The sequence below is a fragment of the Netta rufina genome (genome assembly GCF_964035555.1).
Source record: "Netta rufina genome assembly, chromosome: 11".
Classification (NCBI taxonomy): domain Eukaryota; kingdom Metazoa; phylum Chordata; class Aves; order Anseriformes; family Anatidae; genus Netta; species Netta rufina.
In genome coordinates this window covers 15046919-15069549 of record NC_140134.1, presented here as the reverse complement: position 1 = coordinate 15069549, position 22631 = coordinate 15046919, and the positions used below count along the sequence as shown (strand labels likewise).

At 48.0% G+C, this 22631-nt stretch overlaps 1 protein-coding gene across 4 annotated transcripts in view; it reads right to left on the bottom strand.

The window, feature by feature from the left end:
• NTRK3 (neurotrophic receptor tyrosine kinase 3) overlaps positions 1-22631 on the bottom strand; it is a gene marked incomplete at both ends in the record, with an annotated part of 190721 nt that overhangs the window by 69433 nt on the left and 98657 nt on the right. For all 4 annotated transcript variants that reach the window (XM_084293285.1, XM_084293283.1, XM_084293284.1 and 1 more), the window contains one exon: positions 22061-22249. In XM_084293285.1, the coding sequence (XP_084149411.1) occupies positions 22061-22249 (189 nt within the window). The remainder of the gene's footprint in view (positions 1-22060; positions 22250-22631) is intronic.

Sequence of the window (22631 nt, the reverse complement as noted above, 5' to 3'; positions counted from 1 at the left end):
TTCTGAAGATAGGGGGCTGAATGCACATACTGATGACTTGGGAAAATAGTGAAGCATCGGTCATTTTGGCATTCTCTCCTGATTTATTAAAGTTCCCAAAGTATCTGAAAAAACAAACATGCTTCTTGCCTGACTGATCATTCCTCTTTCCTCACTGCTATCTCCCATATTGTACTGCTACCTTCACCCCCATTCTCTTGTATGGAGCAGAAACCAACAAGGCTCTTGCTACATTTCATTATCAGATGTGAGATGGATGATGTTCACTGAGATGTCCAGGGTTAGAATGGGTGAATCTCAATAGGTTCAGAGTTTGGATTCTACAATGACAGATGTAATCTTTCCACTATCAAAGCATTTAGATCATAAAAAAGTAGCTTGGAAAATTCTTAAAGAATGGGCTTTTTTTGTTTGTTTGTTTTGCCCTTTTCTCCCTCCCCCCAAAATAACAACAACAAAAAAAGCATTCACCTTTTTGGAAGGTTGGGGAAATCTTAAAAATAATTCTTTTTGTGAAGTTTCACATTTGTCAGTGCCAGTTGAAAACTGGGAGAAAAATATATTATCTTTGATATTGGTTGTCGATTTGGAGGGAAACTCCTATATATAAACCCTGAAAATAGTGAGGAGGTTAAAAAAAATAAAAATTAAAAAAAAAAAATCACCAAACAAAACAACCAAAGGGAAAAAAAAAACTGACAAAAATAAAAAATAGAAAACCACTGTAGATTCAAAGCAAAAGTACTCCAAATACCTACAAAATTGGGAAGGGTCTGACAGATTAAACTTTGTGCTTGTCCCTGTTCTAGGGAGACCGCATTTTATATTAAAACTTAATGCTGTCTGTCTTTCCTAATAGTCATGGTATGGGAGTGGAGTAAATGTATGGAGAGCATTGGAGAACAGGGGAGGAGGAATGAGCTCAGATTTGCTGTGCAGCTCTAACAGCTTGAGATGGAAAGAGCACAAGGGGCATTTCTCTAAGCAGGCTGGGGGATGTGGCAATGAAAGGACGAGAAGATTGAAGGCAACCAAACCATGCAATCAGTTTTTGTCTTCAACCCTGGCCATCCACTTAGTCCTCCAGAGCCGTCTTGAGTTTCTCAACACCCTGACTGGTGAGTCTCAGACACTCCACCCCATGCACACACCCAATCCAAGGTGCTATGGACAGCACCTTGCAAGGAACACCCTGCCTGCACTGACTTACAGCAAGACTAAGGAGACAAGAGAGAAAATTTCACCTCGCCATCACTGTTTGCTTTCCAGTAAAATTGCAACTGTTCAAACATTTGCCTGAGATTGTTCCAGGCCAGATGATAAGAGCATCAGGGAATGGGGCGTGCAGAAGGCAAGAGAATGACGCAGAAACGATGCACAACCCACGGCAGCCCCATCCACCACGGCGGCAGGAGTGGGGCAGCCCAGTTTTGAAATCCATGGGTGGAAACTGCTCTTAGAAAAAAAAAAAAAGCAGCATAAATTGCTGTGAGAATGGATGAGAAAAGTAACGGAATGTCATACAATGCCTGGCAAGAATGGATTAATTAAAAATAGCAAATTAGGGGCAACAAGCTGGCCAAACACAACACTGCTATCCAGACAGGGTGACAGAGCTTTGATGTCTCTTCTATGTTACAGCACAATTTGAGATATAAAGGAAAAGCAACAGGAGACTCCAACACCAGCGTACATTATCTTTGTCTATGCACAGATATGAAGTATGAATAGCATCAGAGGAGGCATGAAAACCATCAAGCCTGGACCACATCCAGAGCAAATGAAACAACCATCCATCTAGTGAAAGCCAGGACCGATATATCTATACCTAAGGGGAAAGCAACACAGCACTCCAGTTTTCCTGCCATGGATGGGTTCATCTGCAGGGCTCTGATACAAAATCCTTTCTCTTTCTCTCCCCCAACATATAACAGGGCGAGAAGCAGTCCAGCCTGAGGATTTGCTTTCCACGACAAAGCAGGTCACAGCAGCCCAGCAGAGGCACACTACGAGGTTTTCCCCAGTGCTCTCAGCTGCAGACAAGCACATCATCTCCTCTACCATCAAACAGCCTGGCCCTCCTCTCACTTACACCAGCTCATCACTGTTGACCACAGCGAAGAACTGCAAGACATTTTAGCACACAGATGAATTTCACACCAATACGCAGACCTCAAGCAGACCTTCAAGTAGACGACAACTCTCATAAGGTTCACAGAGAGGTTCTCAGAGCTACAGATGTGCTTATGGTTGTTCATTTTCATAGAAACAGGGTCCTTATCCCCCTCCAGAGCAGCTCACTTTGTATTGTTGTTCATTTTCCAATGCTTAACCTCACAGCTTAGTCTCCCACTTTAGTCAGTGAGATCTCACACCACTGGAGACCGCTTGGGGATGTGCAAGATGGAGCTCTAGCTATGGTTTGTGGCACCTTCATCAACCTCAACCCAAAATCACGAGCAGAGGATTGAGGCACTGTGTATGTTTTTGAGGACATGAAAGGGAAGAGATGGGCTAAGAACAAGAGAAACAGCAGAAGCAAGTGGATCCAAAAGATCCTATTTCCACACAAGTTTCTCTTATGCTTACCTATAGTGCAGGAAGGGATAGGACAATACTGCAGACACCCAAGAGCTGAACAATGTTCCTTGAGAAAAGGGCAGTGCTCATGGCTTTCCATGCAATAAACTCTGTAGGACTGTGTAAGACTCATTAAACCCTTGGTCGGAGGAATTCCAGCATCCGTAGCATTTCTGCTGTTGCTGCCATTAATGTGAGCCATTTCTATATTAGCTGGGATCACAAGTTTGTTTTCTCTGGAACTCCTTCATGGATGGAGGAGTTCCAAGATACTAAACGATGTAGCCTGATAGCTCAGAAGGCAGAGCTCCAAGATTCCCCAACAATTCCCCTTAGGAAAAGCCCCAAAGTGCTTACCAGGGTATAAAATTTAAAAATATAAAATAAAATAAATACAAAAAGGAAGAAAAATATAAAATGTCTATTTAAGACAAAGTGCAAAATAAAAGGGCTATTTTTAAGCCTGCTGCAGCATCTGAGATGCCCTGTGATTTGAGCTGAAGCTACCCTCCCTGTCCAGATGCACAGCCAATGCTTTCCCCTAGACTGCACAGAGGTGCAGCTATTTAAAGCCACTCAGAGGCCCACTGCATGATGGAAAGCAGCCAGATCAGTTGGGCCTCCTCGGTTTTGTTTTCATTAGATTGAAGCCAGAGTATGTGGAATTATTTATAAGAGGACCAGGGACAGGGGACGGGCTGGGCACCCAGCAAGTTCCACCATAACATACAGAGGTTACTCTCACCTCAGATAAATTGCACAGGGTCAGTGAAGGTTTCTGAGCAAAGAGGATGCCTTATTTTGTCCATCATGACACCCACAGCCCTGCATGGCAAAACTCTTGAGGTTTTCATGCCAGCCATGAGAGCAAGCTGCAGGAAAGTTTCCAGGTGCCTGAGAGCTTGGTGGTAGCTTACATCCTGGGTGCTATCTGGTTATTCTGCCCCTGTCCCTCTCTGTGCTTGCACCAGTACGTCACAGAGCCTTCCCCTCTATACTTCTCACCAACTTGAGCATCAATAGAATCTCCCTAAAATCCCCATTTCTCATAGTCATGCACTTCCTCCGCCTCTGAACTCCACAAATCCCACAGGACCCAGCATCAAAGATCCCATCCCAACACGTAATACCTTATTTTCATATCGCTTTGGTTTTCAAATACATTCTTTTTTTTTCTTTCTTTTTGGCCCTCGGAGTGCTGCTGATTTAAGAGCTGTGCACCGTTTTGCAAGAGCTTCTCATTTCCACTTTGCCTGACAGGTATTCGCGTCCCTCTGTTCCCCAGCCGCTTCAGATAGCAGCAGTTACCCTGAGCGTTTTACACGGAGCTATTGAAACCACCAACTACTCTGCTCAGCAATGAACATCCACCAAGAAAGAACCTGGTCGGGCTCGTGCTCTGTAATTGCTGATTAATTCCAATTACTGTACAGCCGATCCACCGGTACCGCAGATCGCCACATCAAAGAGCCAACCCGCAAAGGAAGCCCCTAAGTTAGAGCAGCAACAGCCTCGTTACAAACTTCTTTTCAGCCGGGGAGAGCTTCATAAACATTAATTTGTTACGCCTTGCTCGTTCCCTTGGGAGACAGGAGCTGTTGTATTCATTACGCAGATGGCAGAAGTGTGGCACGGGATGGGAATGAAGTGTGTCCGAGGTCCCCAGGGGAATCGATGCCAGGGTGTGAGCACTGCGCAGGGAACAGCCCCAGCTCCTGCGTCCCATCCTGTCCAAGAGACCTGGTGCCTGGAAGGGGATAGGAGAGCTTGGAAAAGCCAGATGGTCAGGACGTGAGCGCAGACACCAAAGGAGATGCATACGGTGGGTAGGAAAGCACAGAGCTCTGCAGGCTGCAGCTGGGACCAGACAGTTCCGACAATGCTCTCCTGCTCCTCGGTGAAGATGAGGCTGGCAGAGGAGCTGATCAAGGGCCAGAATAAATTCTCGCTCGCTCAGGTCTCTTTAGTCTGCCATCTGCTCCAGCAATACCTGACTTCATCTGGAAAGGCCAGAGCTGCCTTCCAGGAAGCCCAGGAGCAGTACAAGCCCAAGAGCCTGACGTGTCAGGAGAAGCTTCCTTCGGGAAAGAAGATTTAATAGAGTTTGCAAATCAGGGATGGAAACTGAGGAGCGCTCAAGATCTCAGCAGGCAAGGAGGCACAGAGCGCTACAGAGGAGTTGTAAATGGAAGAGGATGAGCTGAGGGCAAAAAAGCACTGTGAGTGCAGCAGGGAGCCTCGAGGAATGAGGTTTTGTTGATTTTTTCGGCTGTTTGGATCCAGGGTTGTCTGATATTGTAGTCCTTCATCTATGTTTCTCTGGCTCTCCTACTCTTCTGATTGTTCTGGAAATGAGTGCTACCACCACAACTCTTCTTTCCTTCATAATTGCCCCACTAGATGGTTCTTAAAACAAGTTGCACCAAAATATCTTAGAAGAGTGTTATTAAGCTTTTGAGAGGGGAGATCCTGACTCCATAGTTTCCTTCAAGACCAGGTTTTGGTACCTGCCAACACATGGGAAGCTCTCAAACACTCAGCCCAGGGCAGTCCCAGGACTGAGCTTTCACCAGATGAAGAGGACAGCAAGCAGAGGAACAAGGCTGGTGCTAGGATTGTGCTGCTCCTAGGGAACAATTTTGGTAGCACCAACTGAAAAAGTGGCTGATATTTGTGGTGGACTTCATTCTGCAGGAGAGGAGAAAAGGCACCACTCCCACAAAACACACACAGAACTCAGCATATTTTGCAAGAGAAGGTCTGAAAAAAAAAAAAAAAAAAAAAAGAAAAAAAAAAAGACCCTTTTCATTGCTGCCAGCAATGAGATGAGGTGGGTGGGGAGCCCCCAAACTGCCCACCCAGGGGAGCTCCTGGTGGCTGCTGTGCCAGAAGACCCTCACTCCCCCCTGCAGCAGCCAAGGAGCTGTGCAGAGCAGGAAGGTCCTGTACATCACTGCAGGGCAGCAAATGAAGGCCAAACCCCAAATACACAGTGTCTGCAAATGAGACATTTCCATTCAGAGGGAGAAAGACCAGGGTTTCTTTCTTGTAAGATTTTTCCAGCAAGCAGCCTAGCAGTGAATTTTTTGCTCTGGCAGTCAGCTCCAAGCTTAATAAACTACCTGACTGCCAGACCAGTCTTTGACCCAGTTTCATTTTGGGACTGAAGCTAAGTCTCTCTCATTGAGTCACCTAAATGTACGAGGCATTTAGAGCACTGCAGCCCAATCTCATTTCACACCGTATCACTCTGTGTGAGCCTTTGTGTCTGTCCCACTTGTAACACGGTACGTGCCGATCACATCTCAGCACAGACAAGGGACAGAGAAGGGGCTGAGCTCTCAGACCTGCAGACAGGGAGGCAGTGCAACACGGAAAACGCTGGGAATTTAACTGCCCAAACCTCGTTTTCCTTCCACCAGAGGACTGCACGCTTGAGAAAAAGGGAAACAGCTGTACTGTACTGTACCAAGATCTTTCTTCTTCTCCACTATTCGTCATGCAGAAGGCAGAAGTCCTGCCTATCATCCCTGCAGGACACGTCCTCCTCAAAGCCAGAGTTGCCAGAAGGTGCCAGAAGGAAACAGGAGCTGCCGTGTGCAGGAGGCGTGGGCTGGCCCGTGGGTAGTGTGTACGTGGAGCACGTGGCAGGGAGTGGAGGAACACGGAGCTGCGAGCACGCACGTGTGGGGCTGAGAGCACAGCGCTGCCGAGCATTTACTCTCACTTTACATTACGGGTTTAATGGCTTTTAACGGGAGACTTTGTAAGCGATCAGGAATCGGAACAAAAGGAGCTGGGGGAATAATTATTCTAACCAGGGGAGCTAAAGAACATGGCAAAATTGTGTGCTGAGCAATCGTGCTAATTAAAGGCACCCAGAAGAATCAGGATAGAAACGCCAAATGGTTTTCACTCTGCTGCCCTAATCCTCTAACTGCCTCCTCGCCTTGACTCCCACCAACTGTGGGAAGGACGGCTCTGGGTGAGTTGGCTCGTAGCAATAAGGGGACTGAGCTAAACAAGAGCCACAGGGGACCAGTCCCCTCTGTACCAAAGGGCTGAAGCAATGCATGGCCTGCCAGATCCACCAACAGCTCCTTTGCACCACCAGGCTGGGGGAGCAGATGCCCCTGCTGCCTCTGGCTGAGCACTGAGGTTTCAAACACACTTTGCAGAAGAAGAGCAGCTGCTGGCAAATACCAGCACAAGGCTAAGCACAAGCCACAGTGACCACCCGTGTCCTTTTGTGCCAGTCTGCCCTGCAGCATGATCGCTTCTCTGTAATGGCCATGGCTTTCCAATGGATAAAGACATCTGAGCAATGGAGACCATCCTGATCTTCCAATGCTTAAAATGCCAGTCCTCGTGCTGAGTTTTCATGTGCCACGCTAACATCAGAACAGCAAGAACTAATGCTACAACATGGGAAATTTATCACCCAGAGAAAGTGGAGACTTGGAAAACGTCTACATCATAAGGAAAAGAAATGTATGTACAATTGCTCCAACAGGCTGGAGGCTTTACAGACACAAATAAAAACTTTCAGGGCCTCAGCCTGGTGAAAACCCAAGCCTGATCCCTCAGGATCTGCTGACCTGTTGGGGATGTCGGAGTGAGACCTTCAGATGCCGAGGCTGGTGTATGCAGAGCCCACGACACAGCGATGAATTCCCACACTGAGCCCAAGGAACATCTCAGTCCTTTCCACCCCTCTGAGAAGATCCACCTCCGATACCTGCTCCTGGGAGATAGGAATGTTTTTTTCCCTGGTCGTGCAGACCTGGGTTTTGTTGCAGCAGTTCCCGGTGCTGGCACAGAGTATGAGTTACATGTAGGAGAGGTGGAGCAGCAGAACACCCGTGCTAACCATTGCCATCAGGTAACAGCTTACTATTTAAAAAGCAATGGTTTGTTTGTTAATCAGCGGGTCCATTAACATGGAGCAAATGCCTCTCTAATGGACACCCACAGGATCGCAGGCTGAACTATTTGTGCGCAGCATCTTTTGATTGATTCACCCTAAAGATCATCAAGTAAATGAGAGAGGATGTAATATTTCTCCAGGAAGCATTCCGCAGCGGATACATTGATTGCAACGCTCAGCCAGCTGCCGCGTGCCAGTCTCTTCTTAAAGAGACTTTGTGTTTGATTCGTTGATTAAATATTTCAGAAGTGCAAACAAATCATGGGCATTGATTAACTTTTGCCAGATGCTTGGTCCATGGAAAGCTGGTATCCTGCCAAGGAGGATGATGTGAGTGGCCAGTGCCCAGACTGTTCCCATCTCCCTACCCTCGAGCGCACAGTACAGGTTTCACGGTCCTTCCCCAGCCAAACAGGTCACTGCCATGCTTCTGCTTCTGTGCAGCCTCACCTCCTCCCACCATTAAATCCTTGGCCCAAGCCAAGGGAGCCTGCTTGGTGGCACACCAGGAGCACAGAACTGTTGACTCAAGTGTTCAACTCCACTTGTATCTTAAGCTGCAAAATCACAGTCCGTTTTGCCTGCCAAAGCCTCTCTGACTCCTGCTCTGTCACTACAGTGAATCTCTTTTTAATTGAAAGCCCAGTGAATGCCCAACTGGACAGGAAGAGGCAGGGATGCAAATGAAGACTATCCTGAGAACTAAGGAAGAAAGTCCAAAACCCACAAAAAATAGCTGCCACACCAGCACTCCCAGCTGGCAGAGGTGGTCCACAAGCCAAGAGCAAAGTACTTGCTGCAATTTCCATTTTGTGAAAGTAGGTATTTCTCTTCCTCTTTTTTTTTTTTTTCCCTACAGATCAAACACTGGACTGACACTTCCTTTATGAACTGCTGCAAAACCAACTTCTCCTGAAAGTGCCCTGCAAAAACACCACAATACTGCCAGTTCCTGAGCAAGCCCTGACACTGCTCACCCAGCCCCAGCCCTGATGGAGCTGTCACAGCCACCCTGGAGGAGCCCAGCAGGGCCAGGAGAGCCAGGCTGCTGCCACCACTTCAGAAATGACACGCTTCTTTTGCATGCAAATGAACCACAAATTGAGAGCAGACCCTCCTTTTTCCCCTCTGAGCTACTCGTAAATGACAGAGGTGAAAGGTCTTGGAGGCAGGCGCGGCACGTGCAGGTGGAACACAGAGGTACAAAGGACCGAGCAGCTAATTGGAGGTGAAATGAGAAATCTAAACACTCACCCAGGTCCCACGGGGAGACACAGCTAACCCTCCCCTCCGGAGATAAGCTCCATCAAGAGAGAGTCCAGCCTGCTAGAATAATGACTCCTCGAGGCATATCAGAGGTGCCAGCATCTATAAATGGGGGCCTTTGCCTGCTGGAGCTTCCATCCTTTCTCCCCTTCAGTACTGGCAGGGAAAAAAAAAAAAAAAAAAAAAAAAAAAAGCCTGCAGGTCCCATTCAGGCTGAACTACACGTGCCATCGCCATCTCACAGCCAGGCAACAAGAGGAGGGCTGCAGGTATAAGCTTGGCTGGGGATGCTCAGCTCCTGCCCCCATTTCCTTTCTTTTCAAAGAAAACAAGATTGAGTTTGTATTGACTACTGAGAAAACGAGACAACATTATACAGGACACGACCCTCCACAATCAAATTAGGTCATTGCAACACCATAACCAGCACAGAATGCGTAGCTGTGATAGCGCATAGGATCAAGGAGAATGTTTTTATGCTGCAAATATTAAAAGACAAAAGGAAAATGAATCATATCAGGACATCAAACAAAACCAGAACATAAGTTTGGAGGGGCAGGAACAAGCAGCACGCCTGTCTCAAGGCTTCCCTCACTAAACCTCCCTGTGCACCTTGCTCAGGCTGGGTTGCCACTTCTCAGAGCTTGCCATTAGAAGCACAGCAAATGCTGGCAAAGAGTTTTGCCACCTCCTGCACAGCTCCCTTGCTTCCCCTCCCCACAGAGCTGACTTTCCAAAAGAGCAAAGCCTCTACTCCCAGAGCAGCTTTCCAGCCATGGCCCCCACTCTGTCAGCAAAACAGCCAGCAGCAACATACTCCAGGTGCTGATTTCAGGAGTGCTGAGGTCTGTTCCGATAAGGGACTTAGCGTCCTACATTTGCTTTAGGTCACCACTTCTGCATCTATATATAAATTGCACATGGATCATCAGAAAATAAAAACTGAAGACGTGGTCCAGCTACACAGACTTTGCCATCGTGGCTTGGCACCCAACTCTCCTCCTGCCTCCCTTGCCCAGCTTACGTGTCTCAAAACGTGCTGTCCTGAGCTCTCAGTCTCCCATAGGAAAGCCCTTATGCCCCAAACCATCACCAACAGAGGCCAATCCATAAGGCTGCTTCGACAGGGTGGGATAACTGGGTGTAGCAGCAGTGGCATTCACTGCTACTCTAGGACTGAGAAGATCTAGATGTGGAACTTGGGCTCTACACGAGCTGGGAGGTAAGCACTGCCACCCAGGCAGGTCCAAACCCAGCTCAGCACAATTCTCCCAGCGCCTGTTCCTCCCCATTGAGTGGAGGAATATGCACTCATAGTCACACTGCTAAGTGCAGGAGGGAGGACACAAAGCTTCCTAAAACCCGAGATTTACATACCAGTTTGTGGCAGTGGTTTCCCCACTGCGTAACGAGCACTTTAACTTCAGTCAGCCTGGTTCTCCAGAGATGACGAGATGGGAAAGAATGATCGAAGTAAACTGTGATAGAGTTTTTGATTAAGAAGCTGTTGATCAATAAAAGTTATCTGCAGGGCACAGAGTGTTAATGAGCTACCATTCCTTCGTCAAAGCAACACCTGAGCCCGCACTACCTGCTCAACACAGCCCACAGAGGTCAGCAAGATTTCTCCTATTGCCCAGGAATGACAAGGTGAGAACATGGGCCACTGGGCAGGTAGAGAGACCTCAGGTCTCCTCTGTCCCCCTTGTTGTTTAAAGGGTGATGGTGTAAGAAGGAAACAATATGACTTTAGAGAGAAATTTGGCTTGAGAGGAACGAAAAAGCTTAACAACCTGATTCAAGGCTTGAGATGCTATGTTTGGTGGGTGGGCGAAAAGAAATTGAAAAGGCATTCATAACCTTCTCAGACAGCTCCATTAATTCAAAGAGGCCTTCCAGCTCTGCAGCCATAGCACCAGCACCCAGCACATCTGCAGGGAACAGCAGCTCAGGAGCAGGAGGGAGCAGCCAGCCAGGCTACTTGTCCCTGCAAATGGTGATGTGATGCTCAAAATGAGCCACATCACAGCCCGCAATTGCTGTCACGCTATTGTGCCCCCAGCAGTGATGTAGCTACAAAGAAGTATTAGGTGTTAATACTTATTAACGTCTTAAATTAATCCCCAAAGGTTCCAAAGCATTAACGAGTGGACTTCAGAAAGGGTTTTTCATAATAATGCAGCCACCTGTTTAATAGCACACAGCAGCAGGGCTGAGCAAGGGTTTCAGAGAGCAGGTGGAAAGAAGAGCTTCAGAATAAAGCTATAGAAAAGAGACCAGGCTTTCATGGGGAGAGACAGAGAATATCATTATGTCCACCCGAATTCAGACATATCATCGTAACTAATCATTTTACTCCTCCAGAAATATCCAGTGACCACAAGGAGCTACTACAATCCTTGTATTACATTTCTTCCTGAAGTCATCTCCTCTGACAGCCCAATACAGCCTGCCTGCGAAAGGGATTTGTTTTCCCAGAACTCACTCAGCCTTCCCATCCTTGGAGGGTCTAGGGAGAGTTGAGGAAAAAAAATAAACTGACAGACAGGATACTCTTTCCGGAATGTCCCAAAGGAAACAGAGGGGATGAACACATTAGGATTTCTCCCCCAGTTTCTCAAATTCTCACGGAACTGGGGTTTGCAATCATCCTCTGCAGAGACCATGTCAAGTCAGATCATTAATAGTACTTGATGCCGAGTATCTTTAGTATTAAAAAGCACGGCAATTACTTAGTCCAAATCTCTATATTATTCATAAGATCCATATCTATCATGGATATAATATTTACGCTACTATGGGGAAATGTAATAAATAAGCCAATAAGCACTTCCTTCCTCCAGGTCAAGATGAAAGTCTGTATCTTGGAGAGCGATGCTGTCCTCAGGCAGCAAGGCTTGTATCCCAGGCTCCCTGCTCAGCTTCATCAGCCAGAAACTAAAGCCAAGGTAAAAAATAACTGTTTTTGTTCCCAGCCCAGCAAAACTCTGACCAAGCAGGCCAGGAGGCAATGCCTAGGTGGAATGAGGTCAGCACAGCTCCTAGGAGGTCTCCTAGGGAAGATCTTTTCAGAATTAGTTGGCAGAGAAAGCAAAACTTGTTAGGCTGTTGCGTGCCCCCCATGAAAGCGGAAAGAGATTATCTACCTGGAAAGGAGAAGGGAAAGTTCGGAATCCACATTTTGTTGACTTGCTATGTATAGCTCCTAGAACTATTTTGTCCGTCTAAACTTCTGACTTCACTTGGCACCAGCCTGGCTGTGAAAGGACCTCAGGTGGTGTCTCAAACACACGCCGTGGTCCAGCAGGCTGAACGTGGGGCTGGCTGCTGGCTGTCAGCAACCCAGCATGACCTTGAGCAAACCAACATCTTCCCGGCTGCTTTTCCTCACCCATAAAATGGAGATGAAGATTCTTGGCAGCCCCTTGTTGGGCTGGAAGGAGAAACGCATCTTTCCAGGAAGCAGTGGAAGAGCAGGATGCCAGGTTCCTTCTCTCCTTTAAGAACAGGGGAAAATATACCCCACCTCTCAAATATACCCCACTTCCCAAACGCTCAGCTCCCTGCTCTGCTCTCAGTGAGGTTCCCCTGACATCTGGGCTCTGCTGGGATCTGGCACGAGAACAGGACGGTCCCACCCCACCTCTGGAATGTGCCCAGGATTTATTTTTAACACTGCCCTCACTGTGAACGTTTGTGGTGGGATTCGTATGGTCTCACGCTGCTCTCTGTCTCTGCGCTGTGTGGGTAGCTAGTAGCACCGAGAGAGCAGACGGTGCCACAGCCCTCATCCCGAGCAAAGTGCTGAACGCAGGGCACCAAGCATCCCATCTCCCTCCAACGCAGAAAGGGAGCCTTGGGGAGCTGCCTCAAATGGAGCTTCTCATGCTGCCCGGGGGCAAATTTGTTCTAGAGAATGGCACACTAAACACAGCCCAGAATTAGGCTTAAAATGACGATTTCAAAATTGTGGAGCCCTCTGCCAAGCTCTTTATGTCTTTCTGGCTTTGGATTGCGAGCAATGGGGTGGAGCAGAAGCTGTGGCTGGTCCAAGGGAAGGCTTGGAGAGTGGGCTGCAGCCTTCTGCTGCATCGAGACCTCAGGTATGTTTTGAGACATCAGGTCCTTTGCTTTGTCACCCACATGGTGGCCATCGTTTCCCCCTGCTCAACGTTCCACATCAATTACAGTGCAGAGATGTAAAATGACTGATACTTTTAATACAAAGGCCCTGTCATTTATTTATTAGCTGGCGACAGGCCCCGCAGTCCAGGATGGATGCATTATAAATCAGCTGCATTTCTAACCATTAAAAATTCATCCAATTCATAATGTAGGACGCCAGTAATTTCCTTATTAGTGGTGAGTGTGAAGGATTTTTCTTTCTTCTCCCTTGGTTTTACTTCGCTTCTTTGCGTTCCCAAAGATCTTGCTCATCTGAGGATTAGCTCAGCTTAATCCTACAAAAGGGAGGTGGAGGGCTGGGGGAAGGGAGACCAGGGCTGAAGTCATTTTGTTCCAGTGTTTTCTTCTAATTGCAAATTTGCCATATAAACTTAGGAGACGTAGCTGCCTTCTCTCCTAGTCACACTTACAGGAGTCAGGGAGACTGTTCATCCTGAATTTAAGAGATGCTTTTAGGGAAACGAGTAAAATAAATCCCTTTTTTTTGGCAAAGGGGAAAAAGGAGATATAGTGGTAGGACAGGGAAGGTTAATGTTAAAGTTTTTAAAATCTATTAGCAATATAAGAGCAGGTACCAAAATGCTATAAAGTGGTATATTTTTAAAAGACCAAATGTATATATTATATAACATATATCACATAGAATATATATATAAATAAGTAGACGTGTTAGCCGTTAGGCTCAGCGCTCCAAATCATTGTGAAAAATAGGTTAGTAGGGCTGCAAGGAAGGTGTGACATTTCTGCAGATGCATGACTGCTCTGAAGAACTGCTGCACCATCAGCACAAACTCAAGCTAGGAGAAAAGTCTACGCCAAGCTGCAGAGCATCGCTGGCTGGGGTACTGCACCCAGTATGGACTACGCTTAGCTGCAGACAGCAGGACAGTCCGAGCGGTGATGTGGTACATACAGGCATTTTCATGCTCTCATTGAGTCTCTATTTCTGTCTCTTAAACAGATCTGTTCAGATAGGGGCAGGGAGAGAGGGCGTGAAGAGCAGTTTCAAACAGGGTTCAGCATTAGGTAACTCACAGCCTGGTTAGGAACAAGCATGCAGGAATGTGAAAATGGATTATGCAATAAACCCTGCCTTAATGGGAGACAAGCCAGGGCATCGGGAGCAATCCTTACACGCTGTGAATTCAGTGTACTTTTCACCTCAAGACACTTGCACACAAATCTCGCGTCAGCTCCACGTGGCAGCGGGTTTGCTGAGTTCTCAGTGTGGTCGGCTCGCATCGGTAAATCATGCCGAATTCAACAAGGCTAGTGCTTTATGCTAAACCATGGTGCACCAGGGATGCTCAAGGTCAGGCCTTCAGGAGCACACCAGGGTGCAAGTGAGAACAGCACCCACTTGTGCCACCGCTACCTCGATGCAGCGTCAGCATCCCCCGTGCCACCAGCCCTGCTGGCAGACATCCCACTCCCCCTGAAACACCCTGCAACAAAGAATGACTATTTCTACATTTTTCTTAAATGAAGATGATCTTATTATGTGGGTCTTCCAGCAGTTTTCAGAATTGAACAAAGTATTTTGATCTGTTTAGCCCAAAATCAGCACTCAAGTTTGTTGTTTTTTACCCTCTCCTGATGGTTACACAACTTCCCTGCTGGATCCTGGGCTGTACTTTTTGTCTAATAACTTTAGTGCTGTGTGTGCTCTTGTGCAAGCCTGCCCCAATTCCTAAACATTAGCAGCTATCTTTAATCAAGACATGTAATTTAAGTGGACAATGAACAGAGAATGAGAGCTTTCAGTCTTCTAACCAGAAGACATCTCCTGTCTGACCACGATGATTTCCCCATGCACCTCTGAGCTAGATTATAAACCTGAAAACCACTCTGGTTAGATTAAAAAGTCACAATGAGATCCTGCAGATTCTGTTTGCTCCCAGTGCCTTTCGGGGTACCCCACTGCCAGGACCACAGCAAACCACAGACCCATCCCTCTGGCCCAAGCAGCACAGAGGTGCCCCAGCCTCCAGATAACTTTCCCAGCAGCCAAGCATTATAAGCCACAACAAACTCATTAAAAACAAGATAAACATTTAACTGATGGCCAAAAGAAATCAGTACCACAACTGTACCAACATGCACGTACACTCACAAGCTATTTTAAAGCAACCCACAACATAATTCACGCCATCAACGAACCATTAGGAGAACACTCTTGAAACCTCTATCGTTACCACTGGCACCAGCACTGCCTGAGATTGCCGTGCTGTACCGTGCCTCTCTCTCGCCTTTCTGGGACAAAGTACCAGGCACGAGGAGTGGTGGCTGATGAACAGAGCTCCCCTTTCTCTATCAAGGGCATCTCTATCAGGTTTAAGAGCACTGCGGGGTCAATGAGAGCACCTGGACATGGAGAAGCACTGATATCTGAAGACACAGCCATCGCGTGCATGGGAGCTGAGGGATGCCACAAGGACAGTAGGAGGGTGCTGGTAGCAATGAGTGCTTGAACAAGGGACAGAGGTAATACAGACCATCAGGAGCACGTGTGTACATCCTCCCTGAGATAATGCACATCTTGGGCAGTTATGGTCCAGGCTGAGGGACTTTGAGCCCCATCACTTTGGCTGTACAGGAACAGACCACCCATCTGATGCTAGGACAATGCTGCCAGGCAGTGAGGGCTGTGCTAGAGCTGCTCCAAACCCAAGAGAATTCAGCTCAGAGCCTCTCCTCACCTGGCTTGTTCAGTGCTTGACAGCTGACACATCACAGGCTCCCTTCCAAAATCCACCCCAGGTGGGCTAACCCTGCTTGCCGCCCCTACAGACATTGGGATTAAAGTGTCCCAAGGAGAAGCCTTCAGGTCAGAGGAGCAAGCAGATGGTTGTGTATCAGAAAACACTGCCCCTGTCCTGCATCACTGCTTGATGTCTGTATCTGGCAGTATTTCCTCCACCAGAACAGCCTCTCTGGCGGCTGGTCAATGTCAGCAGCACAAAGCCATGCTCTGCTTGATTTAAGGACTTCTCTTCCTAATTTATCCCCACCACCAGGAAAGTCCCTGCCTGATGTACCATCACCACCACATCTTTGCTGCCAGCACCACCTCCCTGCACAGGGCTGGAGCCTGGGCAGCCACACTGATTGCAGGTGTTGCCACAAACATTTTTGGTAAGCAGATTAAAGATATACAAATGGATAATGCCAGACTTTCCAAGACAGCAGGAAAAACTCATCTCTGTGGCATCTTCATGGCAGAAAGGTTTGAGGATTGACTCCTTGAGCATAAGGTTACAATTCAAAGAATAAATGCAATAGGTAAGATGAGCTCTCTACTTCTGCTAAAGTAGATTGGGCTTCTGTGTTCTGGAAAATGGGGATATTTCTTCCACTTGCTCTTTTTTCAGGGTTGGATGAAGTGAAGCAGAGTATGAAATAGCTACAGGTAAGTAGAAGGAAGAGCAGCTGAGCAGGCTGAAGAGAGTTGAGCAGGCTGGATCGAGTCCCACGAATGCCCCTGTTAGGTGTTGCAGCCCAGTGAAGGGGACAAGACGGTGATGCCAGCTGCAGGATAAGGTCAGTTCTCCGAGGGGTGACAGGAGCAGTTGGCTTTTGTTGCTCATGCTTTTCTTCAGGAGCCTGCAACATCTGCACTGGAAGCAGCCAGCCAGAGCGTGGGGGGTTTCTGTTCAACATCCAAATCCTTTGCAGGATGTTCTTGTCAGCACCTGGGGCTCAGAGCAGTTTCTATCAAGAGCAAACATAAAACAGGAGCAAGGGAAACTTGGAGGCAGAAGGTCTTTGTGTAGACCTCCAACACACACACCTGCCAGTAGCTGAACGCTGAAGTCAGGGCTTTTCCTCAGACCTGAACCAGAAAGCCAGACTTTGTTAGTCCAAATGAGGAGATGGAGAGCTGAGCAGCAGAGCACACACAAATGAGTTTAAAACCACTCAGATTAAATTCCCCAGAAGTATCTCAGGCAGTCAGATGATGAAGGACAAGGCCATAAGGCAGCGAGGAGCCCCAGTGCAGAAGAGTCTAAGACTACGTCGGGTCCTGCTGGAGAAGAGCCTAGAGCTTTTGACTTAGAGGACAGAAAAGGAAAAGATAAGTTTGGAGAAAGAGCAGAGGCCTGTAAGGAGGCACTGAGGCCTGTACTTGGGCTCCAGGCTGGGCACAGGGCATCAGAGCCATGCTGTCACTTCACACTCAGCTCCACATTTATATTTAATGAGAATAATATTTGACAAATGCCCTTATTCCTAGGGGTAAAAAAAAAAATCCATTTTCCACTACCAGTAGTTTAGGTTTTTTTTTTTAGAGAAAAGAAACAGAATACAGCTTAATTTTGTTGTTTTTGATGAAAATGGGAACACGAACTGACCAAAAATAGAAATGCTGCAGAGTTTCCAGCTTCTCATGCCCAGGATGAATAAAACACACTAGGTGAACAAAAAGAATTAACCGTGGCAAGATAAATGCCACGGTTGTAAATGTCCTTGCCATTTTGTTTCCAAGTCCTATTAGAAGCAGAGGTAAGGAAATCCATTTGTTTAAAAATTATGATTTTTGAAATGACCACAATGTTCCTTTTAAACTGCATTGAAAATACAAGATAAAGACAGGGTACTGAGTGAAAGAGTGCTGATGGCGCTTTTATTGTGTGATTTGCCTTGTTTTTTTCTGAAGTACTTCTTTTTAGCCGATTACCATGTATTTACAGTTGGTGTAATTATATCTAATTACTTAATTAGCATGAATACATGTAATTACTAACTTCAAATATGTAATTATGTCAGGGCAGCCTGTAATAAATGAGGTTGAAAAAAACCCTCATTAGGACTCTACGGAAGGACGGCTGCTCCACCCGCGTGGAGGATGCGTCGCCGTCCCGAGACCACGCCAGAAGGAAACTCAGCCCTGCAGGAGGAGAGCAGGGGAAGCATCTGCCAATGACCCCTACCCAAAACCAAGCCCCTTGCCCCAGGAGCAGAGCTTCTCAGCGCCAGTGGGAGCTGAGCATCATCCCTGTGAGGCAGAAAGGGATCTGGAAGGGATCTGCCACCCAGGTTTGTTTCCTCCACTGAGATTTGGATTTTTTTCACTGATGCATGGCGTTCTCCAGACCTGGTTTGTCTGGCAAGAATTACCAGGGAGCAGAACAACGGCTTGACTGTGCCATGGCATTCGAATATGGCTTCAGAGAGCAGATCCAGGAACAAATCTGCATCTGATCCACTGTGCTAGTAATTAATTACTACTGTTAAAGTAAAACAAGCCTCCCAAATGTTTCTTCAGAAACATTACCAGTCTTTCACCACAAAGATCTCCAGCTACTCATAATTACCCATTTTGCAAATTCAAATCCTGAACATCAGGAGACAAAGCTAAGCTAAACAGCCCCTGCTTACTGCCAAGAAGCACATCTATGACGATGTTCTACCTACAGCCTGAAGGCCACCTCATGAACTTATTTCAGGCCAATGCTCCCTTCTTTTTTTCCACTGACCAGGAGTTATTTGTTGTACTGAGCTGGCATTTCCTGCCCATAAGGACCAATAGCCATTTTCTGGACAGAAATGTGGGTAGACTGGATCTTATTTTGTATTACCAAACCCCCTGACCTCATGACAGAATGCAGAACCACACGGCTCCATCTCCTCATCAGATGTTGTGTCCATGGTGCTTGCCTTACAACAGGCCCTGTTCTTCTCCTCTTATCTGTTTATTTCCAAATGTAGAGAGGTGCAAACTCCTCACAACCTGTCGCTTCTCCTGCCGGCATCTGCCAAGCAGACGTGCCACTTGGTTGTTCTTCCACGTGCCAAAGAACAGGAGGAAAAGTCTATTTTAGGTTATTCTTCTGCAACTGTTTCGTGGTTGTTCTGTCCTCGTTGTCAGTCCTCATTGCCCAACCTTCCAGGTGGTGCTGAGGATGGCTGAAATGAGGACTGGCTGCAAACCCTAGTGCTGCCCAGAATGTCTTAGAGTTAATGTGTGAAGATCGGGGAGCATCTTCTCAAAGAGTTGATGTTTTATCATGAGAAAATGGGATGATGTAGCTTCTTCCATGGCTCAGCCTGGAAGGGAGGAGGACACTGAGCCCAGCTCATCCCTCCTGCTCCTCTAAATCAGAAAGACATGAATTTGTGTGAAGCCCAGAAAGTGAGAGGTGGCTCCAGCACCCTTCATCCCTTCTTCTCTTCCCAGCACCTTCTTCTCCTCCCAGAGGACACGTTAGCTGGTGAGGAGCCCACGGGACAGCCTCACGCAGTGGGATCAAGAGGGGCTGCAGCTCTGTGGGCAGGGAGCTGCTTGCCATATTTCAGCTGCAATTCCATTATGCAGAGCTAAGTGGCTGGGAATAAACATCCGTCATCCCTGCGTGATAAGCGATGTTTGCTAGTATAGAGGGTGACAGAAATCTATATCACATCAATGTACTATTAATACTGCATTAAGCATATAGAGTTCGCTCTCCTCATTGCAGTGCGGTAATGGGTATCGGCATGTCCTCCACCCAGACAACATCCAAGAGCACAGGGACACTTGCAGGAGGAAGGAAGGAGAAAAGCTGAGCGATGGAAGAAGAAATTGCTTGCTGAGGATGTTTTTCTCTGTTAACACTTCTGCGCAAAGGAGAGGCTGGGTGCCACGGAGCTCCTTCGCTTGAGGACGCTGCAGCCTTGCAGATGGGCTGAGGCTCGGCAGGTGACAGGAAGGAGGTGACTCCTTGCATCAGTTTGGGCTCAGCTGGACACCAAGGCCCTCCCTGGGCCAGAGGAGCTCTCCTCTCTCCAAGTGGCACCAGAAATGAAGAAATATTTGTGTCCAAGTTCTGCACAGGGGGAAAGAAATACCCTCCAGCAAAAAAACCATGGGGAGAATGGGAGCAACAAATACTCTCCAGCTCAGGTTTAAGTTGAGCAGAACACATCAGATCAAACAAAACCCTTACAGCTAAAGCTCCCCAAAGCACACTTAATTTAAAAGGTGAATTACGAAACTTTCCAGCCTCAAGCAAAGCCACCAGTAAAGTCAGAAGTTTTGTCCAAGTGAAGTCTTAGGGACTAAAATACAACACATACCAAATTCAACTCTGCCTGAGGTCTCCAAGACTGCTTTTTTGCCTTGTGAATGGCAAGAAATTCCAAAAAAACACAAGAGTTTCCAGCCTGCCAGCATCCAGCTGTGATCTGCCTCTTGTTAGCACCCAAATGTAGCACCTGGGTGGGGAATTTGGCTCCATCAGCGCTGCCTCACAGCCCCAGGAAAGCTGGAACACAGAAGCGAGCAATTTGTCGTGGATTTCCAGGGTGTGCACAGTTATTGTTATCGCTGCATTTTCCCCCTGTGGCACCTTCCACAGGAGAAAAGGCTCTGGGTGCCCCTCAAGGCACACTTTGAGATCCACAGATCCTAATCAAACAGCCCTGTAAAACTCCAAGGCCAAATCCTGCTGCAAGCAGCTTCCCCTTCAACCCATCCCAATCTGACAAGCCCCACAGGGCAAATGCTCAGGGCAAAACTCAGTCCCCTCTGGGTTTTAAGCTTGGCAGCTGCACCCTTGCAACAGCACTCACATACTGAAATGGTTGCACAGAAAGTGATCTGAGAGATAGCACAGAAAGAGAAGAAAAAAACATGGGGGGAACCCCTCCCTCCCCAAGCAATCAGGGTTTGTAAATCATTTTGAGATGAGGTGCTATAAGCAATATATAATGTATAATTAACGGCACAGCAAAACCGCGCTACCTTCAGCTTCTCCGCTCCTGCCTAATCAGCGCCCTCCTCCCCCTTCTCTGCAAACAGACCAAATTTAGTGCATTAACATGAAAATCAGAGGGAAAGCTGGGCGCGTTAATTGGATACACCCCTTCGCTCTGGCAATGGAAGAGCTGTGATAACTCACGGCACCCAAGGGGTCTGCCCCAGGGACCCCCCCACGGAGCAGAAAGCTGCGGGTCTCTCTCCTCGGGAAGGAGGAGTGATGCCAGCAGAGGGTTTTATGCTGGCTGAGCTCCTGCAGGTTGGGAGCTTGGCCTCCTCCCAGCGCTCCAGCTTCCAGAGCTTGAGTTATGCTTCCTGCGCTCGTGAGTCAGCAAAGGGGAGAGAGCAGGAGGCGACTACGGTGCGGCACTCCTTGCTGCTGGGCTGGGCCACGGGAGATGGGACAAGTTTGTTTTTTCAGTCCTTCCTTTTTTTTTTTTTTTTTTTTTTTGCAAGCTTTTATTTATTTGCTATTAGATCCGGTTCTGCCTGGAACCAAAGAACGCCAAAGGGATGAGCAATAACAAGGGAGGAACATCGTCTGGACCTCCTGCATTGCTCAGCCTGCATCTCAGAGCTGGTAAAGAGCAGAGGAAAACTGAGCTGCCAGCTGTGAGCTGCGTGTCGGGGGGGGGGCTGCACCTCCCAGCCCACACGAGAAGCAGTTGGGAACTCCCAGCAAAACATCCTTTTACCCATTGCTTTTCTTTCACGCTCAGAATTTAGGAGCACAAAACGGAGGACCACTTTACCACCACCTGCTATCCTAACGAGCCGAGCTCACAACCCAGATTTACACCGAGAAGCTTCGAAAGCTTTAGAGAAGCCCATGAAAACAAGACAGCCAGCATCTAAGCCTCCTGTTCTCCACGCACCTGCCCCATCTATGGCCACGTGTCCTGAGCTCGTCCTCGGCCCGGCGGGGAGCCAAGGAGGCAGCCCCGTGGCTGGGAAGCTGCTGGAGGAGGAAGGGGAGGCAGGTTCTTTTCCCCAGCCAGGCAGCGGGTCACCTCCATCCCCGCAGCTCCTGCTCGTGCCTTGGACCCAACAAGGCAGAGCCCGGCTTCAAATGGCGTTTTTCAGGCAAAAGGGGGGAAGGTGACTGGTGGGTGGCGGAGGGAGGGTGAAGGGAGGTGAAGGTGAGGGTGGAAAGTCTCCTTGGGAAGAACCTACATGTATGTTGTGATTTCTGAGACCTGAGATTCGCTTTGGTTTCTGGACCATACCAAGACCCATTCTCCTCAAAAAAATATATCCTTCTCTCCTTCCTCATCCTCTTAGCCTCTTCCTCCTTGCCCTCCTTCCCCCGTCCCCCCACCCATCCCCTGGTTTTTGCGTGGGCTCCAGCCGGCTCGGGCACTCACACGTGTCTGGCTTGTGGCAGTTGTGACCTTGTCGGAAGTACTGGGGGTTCTCGATGACAGGAATGCGGGTCATGCCGATCACCACCGTGTCCGGGCCAGCGTCCAGGGACGAGGGCGTCGTGATGCCGTGGTTGATGTGGTGGAGGGGACTGGCCGAATCCTCCTCGCCGCTGATCACTGCCACGGGACCTGCGAACACCAGACACATCCATCAGGCACGGCAGAGGAAAGGAGACCTAAAAGTCCTGCTGACCACATGGGTACGAACTGCTAGGGGTCAGCAGCAGACTATCATCAGCCTGCCCTACCACCCCTGGTGCCATTTCCAGGACCAGTTTCTCTGAACAACTCACAAGGAAGACACCAAGTTTTTTCTGCTGATTACAGGGTACCAGATTGAGCAGATCTTGCTCAGCTCGTGCTGTGTTCTGCCACAAAAATCAACATCTCCCCTCACCCTTTCCAGCTCTGAAAGGCTGAGCACCAACGGACAGGCTAGGAAACAGCCAAAATAGTCAGACCCCTGAGATGGGAGGAGCAGGAGTCTCCCAACCCTTCCCAGCCTCTGCCA